Genomic DNA, 26,377 nt, shown 5'->3' with positions numbered 1-26,377 from the left:
AAGAGGAAGAATAAATTCGGAACGGTTCAGCAAAAAAAAAAGCAAAGTGCTTTTTTAGCAAAGTTAGGGAAATTTCGCATCGAAATATCTAAACGCCTTTATCCCTTTTGACAAAATTCAGCACCGAAAGGGTTTAAGGCGGCAAGGCGGGAAAACAGGGAGCGCAGGGATAGATGTTTACTGGGTGTCCCACAACTAGCCGCGCACTATCAATCCCGCGCACTATCAATCCCAGAACGCAAAGCGTACCGCACACGACCAAAAAGCGACGCCTGTGACGAGGCATGTAGAGGTTGGTAAAACACCATTTGTGAAGGAGTTTGTGTCTGGCTTGCTCCAAGATCAACTTATGGACGCTATCAGGGTAAGACAAAATGTAGATCTTCACGATTAGGTTTTATTGATAACTTAGAACTGATTATATTTCTATTAAGAGTTATTATCAGTCTAAAACCAGAAGCTATTGGCGTTATTTAAAGATGCAAAAAAACTGAAAAATCTATGTTTCCGGCGGTTTCTGTCGTTAATATTTACTCTTAACCATTCCGTTTAACAAGTGGATTCAGTTGAGTTTCTATTCAGCTAAACATAGGATAACTTAAAAGTTATGCTATCGCCCATCTCAAAGAACTGGTCGGAATTCAAGTCTTCGACCCTTTTACTGTTTTCGTCCAATACATCAGTTAGTTACAGCAGAAGCTAAACACTGCGCCTCGGCATTTGGAAATGTCAATCGGATTTTGAAACCCCATAGAATACTCCGACAACCATATGAAACAATACCTCTTCATTTATATTACGCGAAAGCAACTGGCCTTTTCTCGGCCGCCAACGAGCGAGAACGTTTCAACGAATTTCAGCGCGCTAATCCTTAAAATAGTTTATTTACCAGTTACAAACACAGAACAAGTAAATAACTATTTTTTTATCGAATAAATGCCATGGAAGGTCATAAAAGTCGACTTTTGACGGGTTTTTTTTTTTGCCTTTTTTTTCTCTTTTACTTACTATAATAATTTCGCTAGTTATCTTTAGTCGAAAGGATAGCGTTTTAGGTTAATTACAAATTTTGTGGATAAATTTTTAATTTCTTTATTTTTTAATTGTTTTAAGGATCGAAAATTAAAGCCTGTAGATTTTTTTATCGCTGATCTATGTTTTGAAATGCTGTTTAAAATAAACAACAATTAATTCAGTGTTGGGGTCAATTCTCGCGTGGCACGTGGTTTAATGAGGAATTTTCACTATTTGATACAGAGCCGTATTAAATCGTCGATTCCATTTCTCTCTTTAATGGTAAAAGACAGTCAGTTTTTGCTTAAAACTCATAAGTGGTAATAATCACTAAACTTATACGCGTCGAAATTCAGTCTCTGTTTGTATTTTGCGGTTGTTTAGCTGTTTAAATACAGCTGAGAGTATTTGACGGAGATTTCTAATTATGTCACGTGACACAAATGAGGCGTCTTGATTGGCGCACTGCATAGATTGGTTCCTAGGAGATCTTTGTTGTCGTCATTGTGTACATTTTGTTTTTAAAATTTCAATCTGAAGAACGAAGAGATGTAATAAAAAGAAAGACCACGCGCAATTTAGCTATCATGTTACTGAGTTCGACACCCCGTTTCATAACCGTGAAAGAGGTTTGGATACCCGGTCTTAATTAGCATAGATTTTTACGATTTTATTTCTCCGTTTACAGGGGCACCCAACGGAATATTTTGTTAAAATATCTGTTCGGAAGACGATTTGAGATCTAGAATTTTCGGAACATTCATTGTAAATTTTTTTGCTTGCCTGCCTTTCCTAGGATTTTCGAATGTCTAAAAAGTGGTATAATTGTTCATTTTTAACGGATTTTTACTCTAAAAAGGTCACCTAGAATTTTCGGGAGCCTTTCTCTGGCTGGAATTTTTTCGAAAAGGTAAGTTTTGATCCCTATAACTTTCGGATCACTAGACTTTCAGCTAGGAAATCCGAACAGATAAAAAAATTTTAGGGGATAAAAATATGCCTATATCTACCGTTTAAATACTAAAATACGTTCAACGGTGCTATCTTTAAGTAGTTTTGAACTATATTCTCGATGGGTGCCCCTGCGTTTACTCGATATTTTTTGTTTCGATTTAGAAGAGACAACTTATTGCAATAAGGTTGTCATAGAAAAAAAGGAAAAAGTCAAATAGAAGTTTACTCAGCACATGCATAAAATGTATTCATACAAACGGCCTTAAAATGCTTCAAAATACGAATAAATCATTTTATCTTGTTACAGCATAGAATAGTGGACTCAAAAGTGTGCAGATAAAAACTCGTGAGTTTTCTGTAAATGCTATCAGTTATGAAACTACGCTAGATAATTCCTATTTACCTTTTTTTTTCTTTTTTCTATGACAACGTTACTGCAATTAGGTGTATATCAAACACTCGAGACAGTGTTTCATCAGCTATCCAAACACCCCTAATTTAGTAAAAAATATTCCGCTGCGCGTCGTATTTTCCGCTTTCTTCTTTGTGTTTGGATATCCCTATGAAACACTCTCTCTTGTGTTTTTACCTCAACAAAGGCGCGGCAGACTAGATAAATTGTTTTTGATATTTCATTATCAACGAGTTATGAAATTTTTTTTGTTATCTATTAATAAGTTCTGTGCTTTAACGTCCCTAACCGAGGCTGCATCACGCGACTCAATGCGAGTCTCCAAAAAGCGCATATTTTATGGCTAGTAGCCGTATTTGCAAAAATTACTCAGTCCTTGAAAGCGAATCCAAACTTTGGTACATCTTTTTAGTGATATGTTTCTCACTGGGGAGGGGAGCGTAAGGTATTTATTTGACGTACGGTTTTAAATGTTGGTGAAACATGCAAAAATGGTAGATCATATATATTGAGATCATATATATTAAGTAAGCACATTTGCTTTTAAACTACGCAACTTTTTTCTCACGTCAAATGAATATGCTATTTTTTATCCTTATTGGACATTTCATGACTTATTTGCAAACGGAACCAAACTACAGAGGAACCTCTTCCTTTAACGGACAGTTTACTTGGACCAAAAGAAATCAGATTTTATCAGTTCTACCTCGACAAAATGCTCGCCTCCATAATACTAAGCTCTGTCCCTCTGGTGTCCTTATTGAAAGGTTTGACTACAATAACAAATGCCGCGCTCCAAAAAGTAACAGTAAACAAACATGCATATTGTCTTTTAATGAACCAATTCCAGGGACACGTCACAGCACATTAAGTGGCATTGCGGGACATGTCCATGCTACATATTCTTGGGTCAGATACATGTGATTTTGTCCCTTCTGCATGTCCCTCCAACATGTCCCTGCTACACATTCGTGTCAGGTACGTGTTTAATACCTCTAACATGGCCCTTAGTGTGCCACACTTTAATGTTATGTTTCTTTTCCTACAGAAGAAAACTCCAAGCCGATACCAGCTGTATCTCACATGCATAATCGCTTTGGTTATACTGATAATTTATGCAGGTAAGGTTGACATAATTAAAAAGTTATACTCAATGTGAATTTTAAATTTCATTTTTATAGCTATCTAATTTTTTTTATTTTTTTTACAAGGCTTTACAGTTTTACCAAATAAAAATCGTCCGCCTAGCAAGATAGCTTCCAAGCCTTGTTTAAAAGACGCGTTCAAAGACATCTTACTGGTTATTTTCTACAATTATCCATTCTATGACAGTATACCTCATCTGGTTGCTCTGTATAAACCTGCCTTCCCTAATCTGTTATTCTGCGGTCCGCCTGGCGCTACAGCACAACCAGATATCCCCACAGTCGATAAAATCAAAGATTTTCTAGGCTACGAATGTCTTGGCAGGGCAATACGGGAACATCCGGGATATGCAGGGTATTTTTTCATCAGCGATGACGTCATACTGAAATATTGGAATTTCCCGGATTTTGACCGAAACAAGTTTTGGGAATCATACCACCCTACCACAAGTCCAGCAAGTGGGCCTGCAAGCAGCGATTGGTATTGGTATAATGCACAGTACGGTTTAAGTAACTGCCGAAGAGCTTTAGAAGATGTGGCAAAAATGTTCTTAGCAGAGAAAAAACTAAACGGAACTCAGTTTTTAGATAGTCTTTTAAAGAACGGTAATGAAAAATTGCTATGTTTCGGCGGTCGTTGGGACGTTTTGTACGTTCCTCAAAGGCACGCCACAGCGTTTTCAATTCTTTCAGAAACGTTTTACAAACAACAGGTTTTCCTAGAAATTGCTGTGCCGACTATATATCGACTTCTAGAACGAAACCAGAATATTGCTCTCCTTCCTGGGTACTTCATTCCAGGCAATGTAGGCGATCCTGCAGTCAGTGATAGCAGGTTTTTCTGGTATTTTTACTTTCTCCGTAAAGAGTATTACTTTATTCATCCGTTTAAACTTCATCGAGGAGGAATTGACAGCAAGTTTAGCTTGGTAATGATGAAGCATATTTTTATAAATAAAATCAAAGCACTCACGAACTGCACGCCAACACTTCTGTGATTGGTGATAATTAGTGTAAGTACTTGTGGTAATACGTCTGTTATTACCAGAATTCAACAGTAGTAGCGTGTTTGTAAATATTGTAGGAGCAATAAAAAATAATAAATAAAATTTAATCTAACGAAAATTTCTGAAAATAGCATTTTCCCCCCGAAAATAAACCTCCCCTACCCCCCATCCCCCAAATAAATAAATAAATAATAAAATAAATAAATAAATCTCTCCCACGAAAATTTTTGAGACGTAGGGATCCTTCCGATGAAGCCTTTCTAAACAGAAATCCTTCTCTTATTTAGTTACAACATAGCTTTCTCGATTATAAGGCTCCTATTGTAGTGCTTTTAATTTTAGAATACTCAGAGAGTACTAAGAGAACTGTAATAATGATAAAATTCGCATTTGTTTTATCTAAGCCGCTTTAAAACATTTACAAGTAGTCTGTGTGGAGAGGAAAATGCCGTTTACTGTTTTCAAATATCTCTTTTCTTTCCAGAGATTCAAGTTTTTAAAATATGCAAATTAGCAAAATGATGACGTTATAGTCTCAACCAAATTTTGATTTAATATGAAGAAAGAGATGTCTCAACCAATTTGTGTCGGAAATGTTTGATTTGTTGTAGTAACACTAACACTCCACTAATTCTGTTCTAGCTACAATAAGAGCTTAACAAACTCCTCGTTTCCCCCCCCCCCCCCCCCCATTTGCACAATTTCAACTGTTCCGGTCGCGTGTAGCATTTCGGGAACAAATACCGACTGCTCGCAGTCTCAGATTCCTCCGTCTGCATTCGGACAGCCAGCAGAAATACAGCATAAAAAAGGTTGTTTTGATGTTGTTCTTGCCGTTTCAAACTATTTAATTTGTTTTGAATGAGCGTGACAAAGGTCTTGCAATGCAAAGCTGTTTACTATGTTTTTCTCTATCTTTCCTGGGTTTCAGTCGCTGTTTGGCAAATTCTTCGACGTCAATGTTTTCGAAGTTTTTCGTCAGGCTCTAGTATCAAGTTTCTCCGAAGATTTAAACTACAGAATGTTGATTCGCGGAATATTTATACTTGAACATTTTCTCGCAAAATCTAACTTGAGCTGAATAAAAAATAGGTCCGCAATGAATTAAAGCTTTACTAGATAGCACTCCGTCAAGAAATTTGGCTAATGAATTTATTAATGAGCAAGGGTCCAAAGGAGGCTCGATGTAGTTTTTTTAGACTAAGGGTGGTTGTTTTGAAAATTAAAATTATCTAGGAAGCCAATGTTCGATTTTTGCCAAAATACACCATAATGATCAAATATGACCAAATTTTAATTTTTTACTCGTCACTTTGTCACAAAGGTTATCATAGCAACCATTGACGTTTTCTTTTGTTCTCAAACACTTGGTTTTCTCGAAATCTAGACTGACACTTGGTATTCATTTTTTGATATGTTCAAGTACAGTAGATTTACTACCTGCGCTCAAAATTTTAGGAAAATCTGTAAGAGCGTTTTAGAGTAAATCAAGAATGAAGTTTTTGGTATTTTCTTATAATTTCTTACAATCGGCAGTCGATATATTTTAACAAATTAAAGCAAAAAGTCTTTCGCTTTTAGTAAATGGTCTTTGATGGTGTAAGTATTTATATTTCAGTGAAAGAAACTGTGCTCAAATAATACGAAACAATTTTAAGGCGCCTATTTTATATTAAAACGGTGTTTTTCTGAAAATTTCATTCTTGATTTACTTGAAAACGCTCTTACAGATTTTTCTAAAATTTCGTCAACAGTTAGTCAATTTACTAAACTTTAACATATCAAAAAATAAACACCAAGTGTCAGTCTAGATTTCGAGAAAATCAAGCTTGTTTGAGAACAAAAGAAAACGTCAATCGTTGCTATGGTAACCGTTGTGACTAAGTGACGGGTACAAAATTAAAATTTGGTCACATTTGATCATTATGGTGTATTTTGGCAAAAATCGAACATTGGCTTCCTAGGTAATTTTAATTTTCAAAACAACCACCCTTAGTCTAAAAAAACTACATCGAGCCTCCTTGTGGGACCCTTGCTCATTAATAAATTCATTAGCCAAATTTCTTGACGGAGTGCTATCTAGTAAAGCTTTAATTCACTACATTTTGAACATCGATTCCTCTAAAATTTAACAAGGATATTCGGGGATGATGGAATTACATCATGATTGTTCTTTTACAGAGAGATGACGTACCGTTGTCTGTGATGTTACAAGCCCTTAAAAGTTTAACTGCAGATAATGCGATTTTGTGTCCAAGTTTTCAGCTAGAACAGCGCACCAAATATAAACGATTATATAGGCTAGTGTTAAATCATAACCTCTTTTGTGCTATGGCTAGAACGAAATTTTCGATTTCAAAAACTGCTACAAGTTAATGGCTTCTAAGAGAGCAAAACTGTGAAATCTAAACTTTGAAACGTGCTATCTTCATTTTGAGAAGGAAATTTAAAAATTCGCTCTAGTCATAGCACAATAGAGTACACCAAGTTTATGTTCCTCGCGAATCAACTCTTGAAATTCTATATCGGCGGAGAAAACTTGGACACAAAATTGCAGGTTTTGAGGCTTTCGAAGACCTTCCGAGTCAATGTTTACAACAACGTGTGATATATTCAAAGCTGTGAATCTAATTATGATAATTCCCTATGTTCCAGCGCACGTGGCACAAAGCTGAGAACAATTACTAGTAATTACTTGTACAAAAGAGTTTAAAAACAGACATTCTCATGAATATTTCGTTTGTTGTCGGCTTCAGTCGTCCGGCAGTTCGTGCATCTCTTTAAATAAATACATACTAATGATTGCAAGGGTCCTGCGCGACCTTAATGCTACTCGCACTCAACCCGTACGCCTTCAGTTTTGCTAATAGAAGCCCATGCGGAAGTTGTCGAAAACACAATTTCTGATGTTTTTAGCCAATCCATTCAGCAGAATCTGTTCAGCACGTGCACACTTTGTTGTAGTTTGGCCAATTAGCGCGCTACTAATTTGTTTAGCACGTGCATGATGCATTGGCAACTAAAATTCCCAGACAAGTGTCTCAGATAACAAAGAGGTTGCAAATCTGTTCGCTTCAAAAAGCCAAAATTCCCGAACTAGAGATTGAAATACGAAAGAAACTTGAATTAAACTTTGTTTAAAATTTAATTTCATTTAAGATGAAGGCAAGAAATGGATTACAAAGCTTAAAAATTTCCAAAGCTTCGAAAATTTCGAAGTCATACAAATTTGCATGCGTAATGAAGTTAGGTCTGGCTATGAAAACAACACGGAAACGGATTTGGTGTCGTGGATTTTATCGATCAGAAGAGAGCTATTTAGAGTTTTTTTTTCGTTTCTCGAATTTATAAAATAAATGCCCTATAATTCATTTTTTTACTGGATTGTCTAGCTTTTTTTTTCTCGGACAACCGGGCCTTGAATATTCCTAAAAGCTGTCTCAACAACAACAATTTAACGTGACATTTGAGACGTCACACATTGCGCGTGATGAATTATTCTTGGAACGGTGGTAGTAAAATAAAACTAGTAATAACGATACGTTAAGTAGTGCGACCATGTGTATTTTGTATAGAATTATCTTTTAAAAATGTTGTGAAATAAAAGAAACTACAGGAATGTGAATTCTAGAAATGAGTTATGTTTTATGTGAATTATTGTTTTTCAATCCGGTCAGTGTAAAATGCAGACTGCAGACCAGGGGTAAAATACAGACCAAGGGTAAAGTAACGAAATATGAGTCACAAAGCCATTTTTCCCTGCCGGCTAGCTGCTCCAAATTTCGAAGAAATGTACGCCAGACAACGCTTCGCATGAGCTATCATGAAAATGAAGCCGGGTGATAAATGTCATACAAAATAGATAATTTGATCAAAAGCTATCAAATTAACTTTTTGATACGTTTTAAAAACCCAATTTAACTCATTTAACTGGACGGTTTAAGGATAATAATATTAAGAAAAATAATTCTCTTTTATACCATGCCGACACAGCAAGGTCACGTTCAGCGATCAAATTACTCCACCGCAACAGCTCTTTCAAGTGTTTTTAACTGGCGCAGATTAAACGCTTCCGCAGTAAAGTTATAAATAAATAATGGCTTTGCTTCGCTAACCGTCGTAATAAAACACTATATAAAAAAATAAAAGGTACAACACTTTTATGTTTATAGCGAGCGGTTAACTTGCTTGCTTGCGTTGCGAATTGCACACGATCGAGGATTTCGTGACACGTCCGGCTGCAACACAAGGAGCGATAAACAAATGACTTGAGTTTCAATGAGTTCGCGTGCGTAAAAAAATAATTTCCGAAAGGGCACAGCCTGAAACAGCTGAAAGGGCTGTTAACCGTTCAGTTTCATCCAGTTTACTGGTGACGAAGACTTGAAGTCTCACAAGGTCAAGTCCGTATTAAAAGTAAAAAATTGAACACATTTTGTGTCGGCATATAAACATTTTAATACCGCCAGTCCATTCACGTGTTCGCTCATGCGAAACGTAATCTGACATACATTTCTTCGAACTTTGGAGTCGGCGGAAGGCTTTGTGACTCGTATTTCGTTACTTTACCCTCTGTCTGCATTTTTCTCCCGGTCTGCAGTCTTCATTTTACCCTCAATCTGCATTTTAGTCTTCGTTTTACACTAACCGCTCAGAAAACTCATGAGCGATGTGAAAACATGTTGACATCGTGAAAACACGGGCACGTACGAACACGCCAAATAAGGAATATGGAATTATTGAACGCATGTTTCGCTGCACCAAATATGGATTAATTTAATTAAAGTCATATGAGCAGGAACATTTGTTCACGTGCTAAATGCCAAATATAGCTCGAGAACGATACAAGCGTCCGCGAATTTTAGGAGTATATAACGCAATCGCTAGTCAGCGTCAAAGAAATCTTTCCTCACCAACATTAGAGTTGCTCCCAGCGAACTGCACTGGTGCTTGTTCGCTGGTCGCAATAATAAACTTGTTCCATCTTTGGAACCTCAAATTTGTTGGATACTTACGTGTTGAGTGGATTTAACTGCAGTGTGGAAAGTTTGAAATGATTTGTTTTGACAAATCTTTGTAAAAGTTTGCTTTTTGTTTCGTTATTTATTTTCCCAGTTCATTGGGTCATAACAACTTTAATTAAGACCTTTAGGACTTTAAAACAGCTAAAACAGCAGAAACCTTTCCAAAATACCGGCATCGAACAACAATGGCTTGAAACTCTCAAAAAGCATGGAGTTTACAAGATTTCTCACTAAATCTTCACTACTTTGGTATTATTTTAGAACTTTTTCCTCATTTAGCCTTCACAAAATCGCATTTTATTCCAGAAACATTCAAGATTTTCAAAGAAAACGCGCAATGTTTATTGATCGGACCAAAATCATAAAGCGTACTTTCAGCCAAACATTTACAATTATCCTTCCTTCTTCTCTCCCGTTGTACTCGTTGGCATTTCTACCGATAGGTACCACTAGTTTATTTTTAGTAATAGCGGTTGTTTTGGTTTATTACCGTAGCTAATTACTTAAGAGTTCCGCGCTTGTCACATTTCTAAATAGTGTTACATTTTCTCAGTAATTAATTTGGTTTTCTGATTACTTTACTAAATGAGTCTCGTGCCGATGTCGCCTCTGTTGTTCACTTGAATAAGATTAATTAACTACCTGTTGGTCGCTGACTCATCGTGTTTTAACTGTGAATACATTTGCTGACACGTTTGTATGCACCATTGAGAAAGTTTAAGCGTCAAGTATCCGCATTTTTTATCTTCTTAGCGTAAGCGTTCCAACTAGGCTTTTATAGATTGTGCTAGCATAATTTTTGGCATAATTGGAGCTAAAAAGCATAATTTGTGAAACGAGCACTGCCACGGCATAATTAGCAATTTTTAGCACTTTTTGGAGCATAAATTCATAAAATTTAGTAAATATGGTGTACTTTTTACAGAAATAAATGAAATTTAGGTAGTTTGTTCTTGCAAAGCGTGTTTTAGCTATACAATTGTGATTGTTAAGTCGTTGGAGGCATTTTACAAACGGTTCAGAGATGCGAGCAGCTATTTTGGACAGCTGACGGCCGTGACAAACTGCCATAAAACACAAATAAATTTGCAACAACAGTTTATTTGAAAAATATCATAATTTGGTGTTGTTATTGCGCACCTCTATGTACAGAATCTACGTCATTTTGTGAGCATAATTTCGGAAATCAGAAGCATAATTTGGGAATTCTGGCATAATTTTTGCATAATTTGGCAAAATTTTGAGCACTGCTAGTAGCATAATATGCCACTTTTAGGAGCACAATCTAGAAATGCCTAGTTCCAACTACTTCTGACTAGGGTTGTAGTTTCTTTAATTAATGTTTGGTTACTTAATTTACTAGAGGTGCTATCGGTCGGCAGGAAACCGCTCGGTAACACTTCTTAGCTATTCACTAGTTTTAATTTCGTTCGGTAGTTTTAATTTAGTGTATATTAGTTGTAACTTTCTCCGCCAAGCAACGAACACTTTTGACAATAAACTCGGAAAGTTAAGTTAGAATTTTTATTAGGTTGCGCTATCCTCAAAGGACTTTATATTCTGTTTTATACCATGCCATAGAAAATACAGCCAATCAGAATACAGGAAAGCCGTTGTATATTCGACGGTATTCAACCCAACCTTCCCATCGTGCGCTGCGATCTTATTCTCGATGAAATTTAGTGAGCGTATTTTCTATGGCATGGTATAAAATAGTTACACAACACTTTCTCGTGGTATACTATGGAATATCCCACTTGTCACTTGTATTTTCTTCGTATACACACTCGCCTAAAGGCTCGTGTGTATACCGAGAAAATACAAGTGACTCGTGGGATATTCCATAGTATACCACTCGAAAGCGTTGCATAACTAGTATGTAATCACTTTTCACATCTTGGTGTTAGCGCACGTATTATACTCTGTTAACAATAGACGCTTGTACAAATCGTATATAAGCAACCGCACTTGTTATGCTTTTTCGATTACATTTCTTGATTACATTTCTTCGATTACATCGACGATTACGTTCGCTTACGAATAAACTGCTGTTGGAACCAAGCTGAGTTGTTGCTGTTGCTGTCCGTTCAGTTCGTGGTTAGATCCCGGTACCCAAGAGTGTAACGGCTCTTCCTTGCAAGCGAGTGCCCCGTTTGAGTCTAATCTTCCCCGCAATTATCGTCGCAGTTGTCTCGTTATCTCAAGTTCAGAGTTCGCCCGTTTTCCCGTACGCACACAAGGAAAAACCTACCGTTACAATAGTCTTAATTTTAGTCTTTTTCCTATTTCCTGCGGTCATATGGTAAAACTAAAGCACTTGTAAGCTAAAATATAAACTATCACTCAAGGTTTGCAGTTATTTCCCTTTTCAAAAGGTGCTTATGTAATATTAGAGAGATGGATTTGCATATACAGAAAAAAACCCGCGAGTAAGAACCTAACATTTAAGAACCTGTTAGGCTTAAATTTTCAATCTAGACCCCATTTTTGTAAAAACCTATTTAGCCTAAAATTTGAAAACAGGTTCTTATTTTCTAAAAAAAAAAAAAAGGTTAGACACGGTTTTTCTGAACATGTATACAAAGTCATGTTCTGAATGATTAGTGCTTCATTTTCACCAACCCACTTGTGTGGTATGCAAATTTTATACAAATAATAGGCCGAATATCACTAAAAGTTATATTGGCAACAATGTTTTTTTCCTCATTATTAAGGACCTCTATAGCCTAAATTTGTGTTAACTTCCAATTATGTAAGAACGTGTTAAGGCCTATAACCTGGAAAACCTAGGTTTCTTACTCGCGGGTTTTAACTGCAGCTCTCGTGACTGAGATCAATATTAAGTAGAGGCTCGTTAATTGTGAAGGAGTTTGTGTGTGGCTCGTGCGCTTGAGGATCAATTCATGGACGCTATCAAGGTAAAGGAAACTTTACGTCTTATAACTTGAAACTGATAGTTTTTCTATTAATTAAGAGATACTAGCAGTCTAAACCAAGCTTCCATTGGCGTCACTTAACTTAAACAGATGCTCAAAAAAGTATTGTTTCGGATCATGTTGTAACAAGTGAATATTTCAACAAGTGGAATTCACTACAGATTTCATTCACCTAAACATTTGCTTTACAACTTAAGTTATCATATCGCCTTTACGCTCGTACAAGTACGGGGAGCGGGAACGGCGCAGTGGTGAGAGCGCTCGCCTCCCACCAATGTGGCCCGAGTTCGATTCCCGGACCTGGCGTCATATGTGGGTTGAGTTTGTTGTTGGTTCTCGTCCTCGCTCTGAAGGGTTATTCTAAGGGTCCTCAGGTTTTCCTCCCTCCACAAAAATCAACACTGCTTAATTCCAATTCGATCGGGAATTATCCTATCGCTTTAACGCTCGTACGAGACCATCTGGAAGAGCCATTCAGAAAGACCCTTGCACTGTTTTCGTTCAATACAGTCGAATCCCGATAACTCGAACCCTCGCTAACTCGAACCTCGCGCTAACTCGAACCAAAATCGATTTCCCCTGGATTTCCGTTATACATTTACTGTAATTTTACCCTCAGTAACTCGAACCCTCGATAATTCGAACCTCCGCTTACTCGAACCAATTTTCGTTTCCCTTCAGGTCATTTTCTTCATAATTTTACCCTCGATAACTCGAACCATGTCTGTGAATACGTGACAATTCAAAATGAACAGTGTAGTGTAGTCCAAATCGTTGTCTTTATTTTGAAATAAAACGTATAGGACTCAGAGCCGTCCCCGAAACGCCCCTCAAAACACGAACTGTGCCACGCCATTGACGTGCAACAGACGTTCAGTTTGTTTGTGGAGTTTAGACCGATTCTTTCAAATCCGAACTTTGAAAACTTTAAAGGATTATTGTCAGGGCGAATTAACTGACCATTTCTCGATAAAGTAAATCGCATTAACTCTGCAGCAGTAGCCTATTGTTCTCTATGATCTCTTTGAACCTGTAACGGTTCGCAGCTGATTAGCTTTGTTTTACGTTACGTTACGCTCCGATTTATACAGTGATTTAGAATTATATTGTTCCTTTATCTTACGGCTTCTCTATACTCTAATCAAATTTGTTTAAAATGTACACTGGTATACACTGCATTAATAGAAAATCAGTAAACACCATTTTTTTTTTCTTATTTCCGATCATTTGTTTTCAACTCTCAATAACTCGAACTCCCGATAACTCGAACCATTTTCAATTTCCCTTGAAGGTTCGAGTTATCGGGAGTCAACTGTACTTCAGTTACAGTATAATTATAAACTGTTCTTAGTGCTAACACTGCGCCTCCACATTTATAGAAATATCAATTAGATTTTGCGAAAACCATGCCACATAGAATACTCTGACTCCAATATCAAACAATTCTATTAAATTTATATTATGCGAGAGTAGCTGGTCTTTCAGTCAGTTGAGACGCGAACGTTTCAATGCGTTTCTGCGAGCTATTGCTTGAAATAGTTTATTTACCAATTGCAAACACACAACAAGGAAAAAACAAATTTTTGTCGAATTATATATCATAGAAGGTCATGCATAAAAGTCGTGTTTGGAAGGAATCGGTTGGCATTGAAATGAAACACATTTTTAATTTCGTTTTTGTCATTAAAAATGCGCACCATGTCAAAACGTGTTTTCGAAATTCACTCCAAAATCAGTCCACTTTACCTTAATAATTTCGCAATGTTTTCCTATGTGCTTAAAGAATAGCCCTTTAGGTACATTGCTAATTTTTGGATAAGAGGCCATAAATATTGTCAAAATAAACAACACTGATTTCAGTGTTGGAAGCAAATTTCGCGTAGCCCTGTACATGTGGTTTGATAAGGAAACTTTCACTTTTTCTAAATAATACAGACTTTATTAGATCGCCAATTCCATTTCTTTCGTCAACAGTTGAAAACGATCACTTTTGTGTAAACGTATGAACTCATAAGTAATAATCACTAAACTTGTACGTGTCAAGGTTCGTATTTTGCGGTTGTTTAGCTGTTCAAATACAGCTGAGTGTATTTGACCGAGAATTCTAATGATGTCACGTGATACAAATGCGCCGACCTGATTGGCGCACTGCATAGATTGGTTCTTAAGACATCTTTGTTGACTTCATTGTCAAAAAAACCACTTAGCTCGGGAAAACCTATACTAATTCGGGGACACGAAATAAATAGATTCTAAAAAAGACAAAAAATATTTCAAACTATGCAAAATATCTAATATCTATAAAAATCTAATCCTTTTAATTACTTTTGACTTCTACCAGGGGGTGGAAGAAACTCCAAAAACTCCCTTTGTTACACGACTGAAAAAGGGGTCATAGCGGTGCCGGGCAACCGAATGTGCGCAGTAGCTATCGAATGGTTGCTAAGGGCACAGTGAATAGCTTGACAAAGTCATTGTCTAGTTCGCATATTTTGGTCTTGACCGTGCACAAAACACAATATCTATTTGCATTTTGTTTGTTCTTTTGAAGTTTGCCGGACATCATAACAGCAAACAGTGATAACGGTGTCCAGTCTGGCAAAAGTAGGGCTTGCGAATTATGCCAATTAAAAATAACTCCAATGATTCTGAAATGACTTTACCATTTTTTGGTTGTTAAATGTCAACCGTGACCAATTTTTCGCTTGGTATTCCACGCCGCCAAAAAATTTTCAGTGATATGAAACATCAGGTGAGAAATCAGTGGCGTGAAACATCAAACGCAAACGGCCGCCACTATTGGCATTTCACACGCACGCAGTCATTGATATTTAAATCTTTCTGAGCAAACAAAACTTTGGGTGACGTCTTTTTTAGCAACGGCTTGATTGATATAGACTCGTACCGTTTCCAGGCACTGCTATGTCTCCAAAGAAAAGTGCCGACTTTCTTCCCCCCTTTCTTCATGATACCTCTAACATGCCCTCCTCAGTGTGTCACACCCTTAATGTCGTTTTGTTTAACCTTCAGAAGAAAACTCCAAGCCGATACCAGCTGTATCTCACATGCATAATCGCCTTAGTTATACTGATAATTTATGCAGGTAAGGTTATAAAAAATTATTTTTTTTTCTTTATTTTTTTAAAAATAAATATGTAATTAAGAGGCTGTATTTTTTTAAAACCGCCCACTCAATTTCGCGTCAAAAAATATTTTTACTTGAAACTCTGGCAACTGAAAGACTTTACCGAAGCTAAAACTAAAACAGATTTTGTTTGTTTCAAAATGATTTTCTGGCCGCGTTAGGAGCCATTAAATATTTTGCCCCTTCGGGCCCGCCGCAACGTCTGGAAAATTAGAAAAAGGCCTTTTTCGAGCCGCATCAAACACCAACAATTTTAATATCAATTTGTTCTTAAACATTTCAAATTTTTTTAAGAAAGTAGCAAGTTTTCCCTCGATCGATTTACCTGGAAATGCGAACTCAAGTATATAATGACCACTACTCGGCATCGAACGGGGGCTAAAAAAATGATCTTGATTGAGAAGCGAATATTTCAAACTCGGAACCTAGCTGATAACTCAACTAGGCTCTTACCGAAAGTGCTAGCACTTTTTTTGGCATTATTTGGCTTCGCGAGCATTTTTTTTACATTTGATTTAAAAAAGCACTGCTAGCATTATTTTGGATTTTCGACTGATTATTTGTATAATTTTGTGTTAAAAAGCACAATCTGACTTCATTTATGGCGTCCAAAGATGCATTATGCCCTCGAGCTCATTTTAGTCAAAGGAGCCGAGGAGGCCTGGGGAATAGGTTTGATCGGTTTGATACGTCAGTGATTGCCTTCTAGAAACCCAGTCCATCACACTCCTTCCAAGATGACGTCATCCACGTTGTCATCAAGGAACAATGGAAGTCAGCCAGCCAAGGCAGAGATAGCTCGAGAGCGTACTCTGACATCAAACATTGATCGTTATATATTTTTGTTGAAAAATCTAACTGAAAATCTGAAAAAATGTAATATTCTATGTTTAAAAAAATCGGAAAAAAGTGAGCATTATTATGTAACCCACGAGCACTTTTTAAAAAAAAATTAGCATTATTTTAGCACTTTTTTGGAAAAAAACGAGCACTTCTTTTAGCATTTAATGCTTTTTTACGAGCACTTTCGGTACAAGCCTAGCCGAAAAGTGTAGTCCTTTATCGGCTAAAATATGCAAAATCTTACGTACGTTTTCAGTATTTCAAAAGTTATTACCGTTTGTATCAGCACATGTGCGAGTAATAACGACATTTCCGCTTATATCAAAATCGAGCCACTAGAGCAGATTTCGTCATAAATACAGCTTACCTGTTTCACACCCCGGTTTTATTCGACCTTTTGCCATTTTCCGATCCTCCAGGTGGTTTAATTCCAATACAGTTCCAACAAATAGGCAGGTATTACTTTCCAAACTTGAGGATGGCTTCTATCGATCGAGTTTCTTGGTAATACTGAACCAAATCTCAAAAACCAAGGCCACATTTCGATGTGAATAGCGTAAAATCAGTTCAGAGCTTACTCCTGTGGGAATCAGACAATTTACTGTCTAAGGTTGGTGTTTAGTAAGAAAATCGAGATTCAAGGACTTGAATCAAGTTTTTAATTTTTTTATTTTTTTTCATCACGTTACCTTTGATATGTGTTTAAATTGCAACAAAGACACAAACAGAGAAGTAGAAAATTAGCTTTTCAACAGAACAGTTTTAGGATGATCATTTCTACCATATATATAATCATTTTTATAACCGTATAATTTTTCTCGTTCTTTTTATACTCCAAGGCTTTACTTTAACAAGAAATGCCACAGTGACCAAGCCTCCCAATATACGTAACCACATCATAAACACAGTCTTACCAAATAGAAGTAGACAGCCTAACAAGACAGCTTCCAAGCCTTGTTTAAAGAACGCCTTTAAAGACATCTTACTTGTTATTGTCTACAATTATCCATTCTATGACAGTATACCTCATCTGGTTGCTCTGTATAAACCTGCCTTCCCTAATCTGTTATTCTGCGGTCCGCCTGACGAGGTAGTACACCCAGACATCCTTACGATCAATATAATTAAAGGTCGTCTAGGCTACGAGTGTCTTGGCAGAGCAATACAGGAACATCCGGGACATGAGGGATATTTTTACATCAGCGATGACGTCATACTGAAATATTGGAATTTCCCGAATTTTGACCGGGACAAGTTCTGGGAATCACGCCGTCCCTTTACAAGTCCAGCAAGTGGACCTGCAAGTAACGGATGGTATTGGTGGAATACACGATATGGTTTGAGTAACTGCCGAAGAGCTTTGGAAGATGTTGCGAAAACTACCTTGAAAGAAAAGAAACTGAACGGCGCTCATCTTCTAAATACTCTTTTAAAGAACGGCAATGGAAAACTGTTATGTTTTGGCGGCCGCTCGGACGTGTTGTATGTTCCTCAAAAGCACGCAAAAGTGTTTTCGATTTTATCAGAGACGTTTTACAAACAACAAGTGTTCCTGGAAATTGCAGCGCCGACTATATATCGACTTTTAGAACGAAACGAGAATATTGCTCTCCTTCCTGGGTATTATATTCCAGGCAAGGTTGGCGATCCACGAGTCAGTGATAGCAGGTTTTTCTGGCATTTATACTTTCCCCATAATGAGTTCCACTTTATTCATCCGTTTAAACTTCATCGAGAAGGAATTGACAGCAAGTTTAACTTGGTTATGATGAAGTATATTTTTATTAAAACAATCAAAACGCTCACGAACTGCACACCAACACTCCCGTAGCTTTAGCATTGGCCACTGCACATTTCAGTACCTTTGCTTAACTTGTTTCGATCAAATGTTGATCGCGTTCAAAACCTGTAGTGTTGACTTGAACTATCAATGCAAAATAACAAAACGGCGTAACAAAAATGTCAGAATGTGCATACAAGGGAGTTCTAAAGGTTTTCTTCGTGATCCGTGAAAAGCCTCTTTTTTTCCATGAAAAGTGAAATGGATATTTTTTCTCGTGAAGCGTGATTTGGTTACATAGCCGTGAACCGCAAATCGACTTTTTTCCCATAATAATTACGAGATGTCTGTTGTTTTCTTCTCGCGAAATGCGACTGTAAACCATAATTCTTTCTTCCTTCCAAAAATTATCCATTAAGTATTTGAAAAGGAGACTACGCGTCCCAATTGCGTGACCAGTGAATGACTGTGACCGATGGTCAGTCGAGGTCCAAAGTCACTCTGTTTCGATAGGTAATTTAACACTTTCTATTCTGGTTTCAAGAAATGTCTAAATTGTGTTGCGTGAAACGTAAAATGGCCATTTTGTTTTTCGTGAAACGTGATCTCCCCCCTCCCTCCTCCCTTTACCACCCTATACACAAGAAGCAAACTATTTTCATTAAGGACGTTCGCGCTAATGTCCAATTTATGAGATGCGTCTGCGGGAATCATGTTCAAATTATGTCCCAAATGAACACAATAACAAACAAAACATGCATGTATGTCCAAGACTTGTTGTGTTCCTAATACCCCTTTGTACAAATATCGGTTAAACGTTCCATCATTATCTAGTATCTTATTCTCTTTTTTTCGTTCGTTTACTTTATTTACCCATTCAATTGTTTCTTCTGTCTTGAATTTTACACCCGGATAAAGTTTGTAATTTTTTTGTGAATATTCAGCTCGTTTAGCTGAGTTATTAAGGTATTTTTATTCACTGCTTTATTTGTTCTGTATTTCTTGGCAAATAAATGGTTATACACAAACAGGTAAACACAAACGATATTATTTCCCGACATTTCGGCGACATCATGACGCCATTATTATGGGTAAATTGAGAAAAATTAACTAAATGCGAGATTCAAAGAGATAAACATTTGATGTCGCCGAAACGTCGGGAAATAATTCGTTTGTGTTTACCTGTTTGTGTATAATTAACTAAATCACTGTTAACAAATATGGTTGATTGTTGTTTTGGGGACTCGATGTAGTCTTTTTATGATGGCTTGTAATGGTTTAGACATTCCCATATTCTGCATTCTATTGCAGCGACAGCAATAATGCTCAAGAATAACTTTTAGTACAAACGTGTGTAGGTTTTACCAATGATTAAACTGAGGGTCCTGAGACGTTAAAATTCGTTGCCATGGCAATGTCAACAGAAGTCAAAAATACCCTATATTTGACCTTTATAGGCTAGTTACTTAAAATCTACTCGGTGTGTTTTAGATATATTTTTGTTTGATCGATAAAAGAAACATTTTTACAAATTTTCAAAAAAATTATTAATAGGGTTCAGAGCTACCTAATTTTTTTCTTAAATTTAATATGGCTCTGAACCTTATTGACTCAATTTTTTAAAAAATTGCAAGTTGCTCGCAAATGCTTAATAATGAAACTCTTCAATAAAACGACAACCTTTGATTTTCTTCTACCAAAGCATATGTCGTTTGACATCTTTTCCCCACACAAAATTTCGAGGTGCTGAAAACTTGCATTGTTCCCTCTGTTAATAGTCTGACGTCCGATAATTTTGTGAAATAACTGAAGATGCATGCTACGTGTGTTTTGATTGGCTTACAGCTGTTACCTATTATGACGATACACCACGTGAAAATTCACCCATGACACCGATTGTCAAAACATGCTCAGTGTTTTTGTAAAGTACCACTTGACGTCTTCCTTTGTATAGAAAATTTCAGGCCAATAAAATCTCGACTCTTCCCTAATTAGTTTGACTTGTAATATATGACATAACTGGTTGTTCCAATTTAATTTACAATAACATCTGTGCGTTTGTTAAATAAACTTCACGGAGATTATACGCCCACAAAAGTAACGTTAAAAACGTTTTAAGAAACGTAAAAAGTTATCATGTATTTTTTTGTAAATGTAGTAAAGGAAGAATGATATACTTAAATTGTTTTGATTTTGGAACTGACTCATGTGATGTATGTGGAATTGTTGTACTTTTATCGAAACTCGACGCAAAGCATGGCTCAAGAATTAATTCACATTTGTTCGTATAAAGACTGTTCATGCCTTACAAAAGGCTTGTTGCACATGTACGTGTAGAAATTTAAATTCTTTTAAAGTTCATTTCATCTCAGTTTCCGCCCATTGTGTTTCGTAAAAGAAAAGTACAAACGTATCTTTCGTATAAATTAACAACTGTTTTTCTTAGTCAACATAGACGCTGTCAGACTCTTACACCAGAAACACGTTAGACGTCCTTTCGAAACATTTTCAAATCGAACATGGTTTTTACCCAAGTCATTGCAGTGTTCCACGGGCTTTTCAATGTGATCGGTCTTCCTGGAAATTTACTGGTAATAATGACTGTCGCCTTGGAAAGGAGATTTCATGTGATGCGGTATATTCTACTCGCCAGCCTCGCAGCATCAGACATTCTCTGTTTGATCCTCACAAACTCATTCCGCATCGCAAGCATAGCACAAGAAAGATGGTTATATGGCCAAACGATGTGTTATCTTAACCCATTCTTCGTAAGATACTTCTACTTTAACACAGTTCTTCATCTGATAGCCGTGTCTTACGAGCGATACAGCGCCATCGTCAAATCCCCTATATGACGTACGATGGTACGATTACCAAGTCCAGAGTGGCGTCTATTGCTATCATCTGGGTAGTCCCGATTCCATTTTCCATCGGTCCATTTCTCGGTTTTGGAAATTACGTTTACAACCCAGAAGTGTTCTTCTGCGAGCAAGGATGGTCGGTACAGAGCCGTCCCGCCGCTGGAAACATAGTCTTTCTCGCGCTCATTTCCTTTGCTGTGCCCTTTCTGATTATCGTGTTTCTAAACTGGAGAGTCTTCAAGACAGCGAATATTCTTCAGAGAAACGCAGTAGCCACGGTCGAAGTGGGAGCCCCTAGCGGATCTGGAAGCCAACAGCGAGAGATGTCAAGGAGAATGAGAGAGCGGAAGGCAGCTGTCGATGTCAGCATTATTATTGCAGCGTTTTTGGTTTGCTTTCTTCCTGGCTGGATTACTGGTATTTGCCGTCAGTTTGTCAAGAGCACGAAAGTTCCAGCAGAGGTGATTCTATCTACAACTTGCATCTTCTTTGTCAGGTCGTTGTGTAACCCGATCATCTATTCCGTCCGTAAAAGAGAATTCCGAACCGGTGTTAAGAAAGTATTTAAACGGATGGGGGTTTGCAGAAGTTCGAACGACATCAATGAATGGGAGATTCACGCAAATAATCCAAGAATACCGGCCAGACTTCGTGCAGAAACTGATCCAAGCATCGCACAGCAAAACTCGCTCCATATCATCAGGACAGACGAACATTTGTAAGCAAGAGGTCTGTAACAACTGGAGTAACTTTTACACATTTGAACTTGACTGAACAGAACACGATCAAATATCGATCAACGAACAATGGCCACATTTAATGATCTCGGCTGTTTCGATATTAACTTGGCGTGGTATTGTATAATCTCTTTCTTGTACATAGACTTTCCTCAATTTTTCTTGAAGTGATCTTAAATTCTCTTTAAGATTTCATTATTTTTTTTTTGCCCTGGGTATTTTGCAGGGATCCACATCAAATTTATCTTTTAAATATCGACCGAATCTATTGACCACTGATGTTCAGCACTGAAAATGTTTACTAAATGAGGCTTTGGCCTCCATTCTCAAACTTTTAAAATAGTATAATAACAAAAAATGTGTATAATTGTAAGCATATAATAAGTAGTAGATAAAATATGAGCGGAAGATCTGTATGGGCGGTTACAATGGCGAGCCGATTGGCGAGCCATTGTAAACGAACAAAGGAACTGGCGAAAGAACGAACTAACTAACGAACGAACGAACGAACGAACGAACGAACAACTAACGAACGAACGAACGAACGAACGAACTATCGAACGAACGAACGAACGAACGAGCGAGCGAGCGAGCGAGCGAGTGAACGAACGAACGAACGAACAAACGAAAGAAAGAACGAACGAACGAACGAATAAACGAACGAACGAAAAAACGAACGAACGAAAGAAAAAACGAACGAACGACAGACAGAACAAAACAAACAAACGAACGAACGAACAAGTATTTCACTGTTGTTTTGTATTACTAATTTCACAGTATTGTAAAAACTGAAAACGCTCTCTGGTTGAAAACTTGTTTCGGCTGCAGCCTGTGACCTTTGAAGAATAATATAAATGACACGAATGTTTTTTTAGGTTATTTTAATCATTCTTCAAGAAGGCCATTGACAGCTGGAAAAAATATAAAGTATTAATAGCTTTAAGCACGTCTAAAACATATGGTTTCCACTAGATGACAAGCATAATCTACTGCAAAATATCAAAAGGCAACACAGTTGTTTAACGTATTTCGCTCAGATCATGATTCCGGCTTCTGGACCCAAACTTTTTGTCACACGATTTCAACGCAGAAAACATTTGAAGGGAAATCATTATCACTTAAAAAGGAAACATCTCCCAAGATCAGGAAATTAAATGTTAGTCGATAACTGAAATCCTTCCAAAGTTTTGTGATTCCTCGTCAATTTCAAAGTAAAAGCGTTTCTATATCTGGCTTAGAATTCGCTAATTCCAATTCACACCTGAGATGTTTGAAAATAAGAGAACTAACCTATAGCACAGAAACAGTCCTGAAAGCAAGCGAAACACGGGACCCTAACAATTGTGGTTTTTTTTAAGCATTGCAGTAAATTAAATGAGCTTTCCACACGACTCAATAAATCTTTTTATTTCCAATTTCAAAATATCAATTCTCTTTTCCAGTTGCCGAGACTTCATAATGACAATATGACATACCTCAACCTGATTATTTTCTTTCTTCTCCTCACCTTGCACCTGTGACCTGAATTGACAGTGTTATGAGAAATTTGATTTTCAACTTCTGAAGCCACCTGTCCTTTTGAGAAGTTTTTTAAACCTCTTTTTGAATATTCAAACTTTCTTAAACAAAATTTAGCACGTGGATATTCGTTCAAATCTCGGGTTTTGTACATACACATTTCAGGTCACTCTAAAAGTTTCGTTCGTGCCCACTTAATTTTCTCGGGTTTTTATCATTGTTTTTTAAATGTTTGGCGTCAATTCAAAGGCTTTAGTTTCCATCTTATACAAAAGCTTAATAACGCAGACTGCATGTCATGAAGAACACATTTACATTTTTTGCAGATGTCATTTTCCTTTACTGAACACGAGTGCCAGAAAATGGAATTCATTCTTCTTAAACAGGCTCATCTCTAGACATTAGAATTCTAACTCTTCTAAGTACGCTTATTTCTCTTACAAAATTTCTAAAAGTTCCGAGTCTGAGGGGAACGAAAAAATTGAAGAGAAGATTGGAACGCTGGAATTAGACTAGATTTCAAGCTATTCTCAAAGTTATTCTTTTCAGTTGAATAGGCTAATTTCGATACATTCAAATTCTAACAAACGCTTATGGTTCCGAGTCTAAATGAAATGAAACAATATAGAATTGTTTACCCATCTCTTATCCTCGAGCCAAGATAAAAGTTGTGATATATGCCACTGAGTAGACCTAAGATTTGTGACTTTCTTTACTTTTACCATTAGATTACACACATAATCCGCAGCAAAACGTCAAAAGGCAGCATAGTTATGCAACATATTTCCCTTGTGATTCTTTGAACCAGAGATTTTTGACGCACGATTTCAACGCAGAAAACATTGACGGAAATTTATTATCACCTTAGAAAAACGTTTGATTATCTTTTGTTATTCCTCACAATGACTGAAAGTAAAAGCGTTTCCATATCGGGTCATTCTAAGACTTCCAATTTACACCTTAGATGTTTTCAAAAAGACTATTGACGTGCAGAACGTTTGCCTGCGCACATCCGTCTCCTGTACATGTAAACGCAGATAGGAAAAAGGGCAAAACCCGAGACTTTTTGGCTGCAGTAACTGTCCTGAAAGCAAGCGAGACACTTCTCGTTGTGATTTCCATTTAAGAATGGTTTTCTCGCAGGTCATTGCAGGGTTTCGTGGTCTTCTGGACGTGATCGGTCTTCCCATGAATCTACTGGTAATAATGACGATCGCCTTGGAAAGAAGATTTCATGAGATGCGGTATATTCTACTCGCCAGCCTCGCAGCGTCAGACTTTCTCTTTTTAGTTTTTGCAAACTCATTTCTCATCGCCAGCACTGCACAAGAAAGATGGCTGTACGGCAAAACAATGTGTTTTCTCAATTCATTTTTTGTGCTATACTTCTACATTAACACAGTTCTTCACGTGATGGCCGTGTCTTACGAGCGATACAGCGCCATCGTCAAATCCCCAATGACGTACGATGGTACGATTACCAAGAGCAGAGTGGTGTTAATGATTTTCATCTGGGTAGCACCGATCCCGTTGTCCATCGGTCCGTTTGTCGGTTGGGGGCAGTATGTCTACAATCCAGAAGTCTTCTCTTGCGAACAACTGGCAGTTCACCGTGATTTTGCTGCAAAGAACATAGTGTTTTTTACCGTTCTCACCTTCGTTGTTCCCTTCCTGATAATCTTGCTCCTCAACTGGTCGGTCTTCAAGGCGGCAAAAGAGCTGCTGCAAAACCCAGTACAAGTCGGAAGCCTTGACGGTTCTGACACGTCTGTAAACCAGATGCAAGAGATGTCAAGAAGAAGGAGCGAACGGAAGGCAGCTGTCGATGTTTGCATCATCATCGCGGCGTTTATGGTGTGCTTTCTTCCCGCTTGGATTGTAGGAATCTGCCGTCACTTGAAGAATCTTTACGTTCCAGCCAAGCTTGTACTTGGTACCAATGCTATCTTTCACGCAAGTGCCCTGTGCAACCCGATCATCTATTCCATCCGGAAAAGGGAATTTCGTGCCGGGGTAAAGAATGTGTTCAGGCGGATGGGAGTCTTTGGAAGCCTTAACAACACCATCAGTAACGAGATTGGCATGAACAACTCCGCATTCAGAGCCAGCCACGGCACAGAAACCGCCACTGCAAGACCAACAGCACCACAGGTTACCCAGGGTTTTGATGAAAGATTAGATAGGAGCACAGGACGATATGAACTGACTTTCCAGAGGAGTCGCCTTTCTCCAATTCCAGAGATCACTGAATGACTGTGTCCAGCTAAAACGAAACAGCACAATAAGGTCCCACCGCACAGGTATGCACGGGTGACTGTTTCTATGTAAAATATTAAGAAAAAATTGCACATGTCTGTTATATTGTAAGCACTCAGCGAAAATATTTAACAATTATTCGCCGAAGGCGAAGTGATTATTGTTGAATAATCCCCGAGACGAAGTCGAGGGGATTATTCAACAATAATCACTGAGCCTGAGGTGAATAATTGTTTTAGTATAATTTTCAGAAATGAATATCAAGAACTGCAAAATAACAATAGAAAACACGAAAACAACAAATACGAGTGCTCGCTTGCATACGTGTAAACCAGTTTAATTCATCGATTGAAATCGTAATTTACACTCAAGTTTTAGCAATAAAACGTAACAAAACAAACTCTACAAAAAGATAGATATCTTGTCCCTTTGTTTAATCGTTGGTGATCATGACTTCTGAGCAATTGTGTGAATCCTCTCGAAATTACTAGCTCCGGTGAGAAGAGAACTAAATAATGTTTTGCCAATATCGATCTGCCTGAGTACATGGCAGCGTGCGGTCTCCAAAACTATGGAGGGGCATTCTGGACAAAAATGCAATTAGATCATGACCTCCATTCAATTATATCGTAAGAGTTATGCCATTGGATCATACTCCTATGCCATTCGATCGTACTCATGACATTCGTTCGTACTCTTATGTCATTGGATCGTACCCCTATGCCATTCGATCGTACTCCTGTGC

The 26,377-nt window shown here is 37.4% G+C and overlaps 2 protein-coding genes and 1 pseudogene across 4 annotated transcripts; all 3 read left to right on the top strand.

The window, feature by feature from the left end:
* The first annotated feature begins 305 nt into the window (after nt 1-305).
* Nucleotides 306-19,422, top strand: LOC144666900 (uncharacterized). Of its 3 annotated transcripts, none has more exons than XM_078528339.1 (3): nt 306-364; nt 3,429-3,501; nt 3,592-4,606. In XM_078528339.1, the coding sequence occupies exons 1-3, from the start codon at nt 350-352 to the stop codon at nt 4,521-4,523; spliced, it is 1,020 nt and encodes a 339-aa protein (XP_078384465.1). In that variant the 5' UTR covers nt 306-349; the 3' UTR covers nt 4,524-4,606. The 3 variants fall into 3 exon arrangements, with proteins under 3 accessions (XP_078384465.1, XP_078384464.1, XP_078384463.1); XM_078528338.1 differs by lacking the exons at nt 306-364; nt 3,592-4,606 and adding exons at nt 15,523-15,595; nt 17,320-19,422 and having other exon boundaries at nt 3,427-3,501; XM_078528337.1 differs by lacking the exons at nt 306-364; nt 3,429-3,501; nt 3,592-4,606 and adding exons at nt 12,388-12,474; nt 15,523-15,595; nt 17,320-19,422.
* Nucleotides 19,423-20,779: 1,357 nt separating this feature from the next.
* Nucleotides 20,780-21,843, top strand: LOC144665050 (octopamine receptor beta-1R-like; annotated as a pseudogene).
* Nucleotides 21,844-24,504: 2,661 nt separating this feature from the next.
* LOC144665049 (octopamine receptor beta-1R-like) lies at nt 24,505-25,629 on the top strand. Its single transcript, XM_078526229.1, has one exon. The coding sequence runs from the start codon at nt 24,505-24,507 to the stop codon at nt 25,627-25,629; it is 1,125 nt and encodes a 374-aa protein (XP_078382355.1).
* Nucleotides 25,630-26,377: the final 748 nt, after the last annotated feature.

The sequence above is a fragment of the Oculina patagonica genome, chromosome 9 (assembly GCF_052425735.1).
Source record: "Oculina patagonica isolate OP01 chromosome 9, crgOcupat, whole genome shotgun sequence".
Taxonomy (NCBI): Eukaryota; Metazoa; Cnidaria; class Anthozoa; order Scleractinia; family Oculinidae; genus Oculina; species Oculina patagonica.
Note: the sequence above shows the minus strand (reverse complement) of the source record. Positions and strands in the feature narration are given on the sequence as shown.

Excerpts from the sequence above, each read along its gene's own strand:
- LOC144666900 (XM_078528337.1), top strand. Across the intron at positions 15,596-17,319 it reads TATACTGATAATTTATGCAG|GCTTTACTTTAACAAGAAAT; the intron begins GTAAGGTTATAA and ends TTATACTCCAAG.
- LOC144665049 (XM_078526229.1), top strand. The coding sequence starts at position 24,505 with ATGGTTTTCTCGCAGGTCATTGCAGGGTTTCGTGGTCTTCTGGACGTG.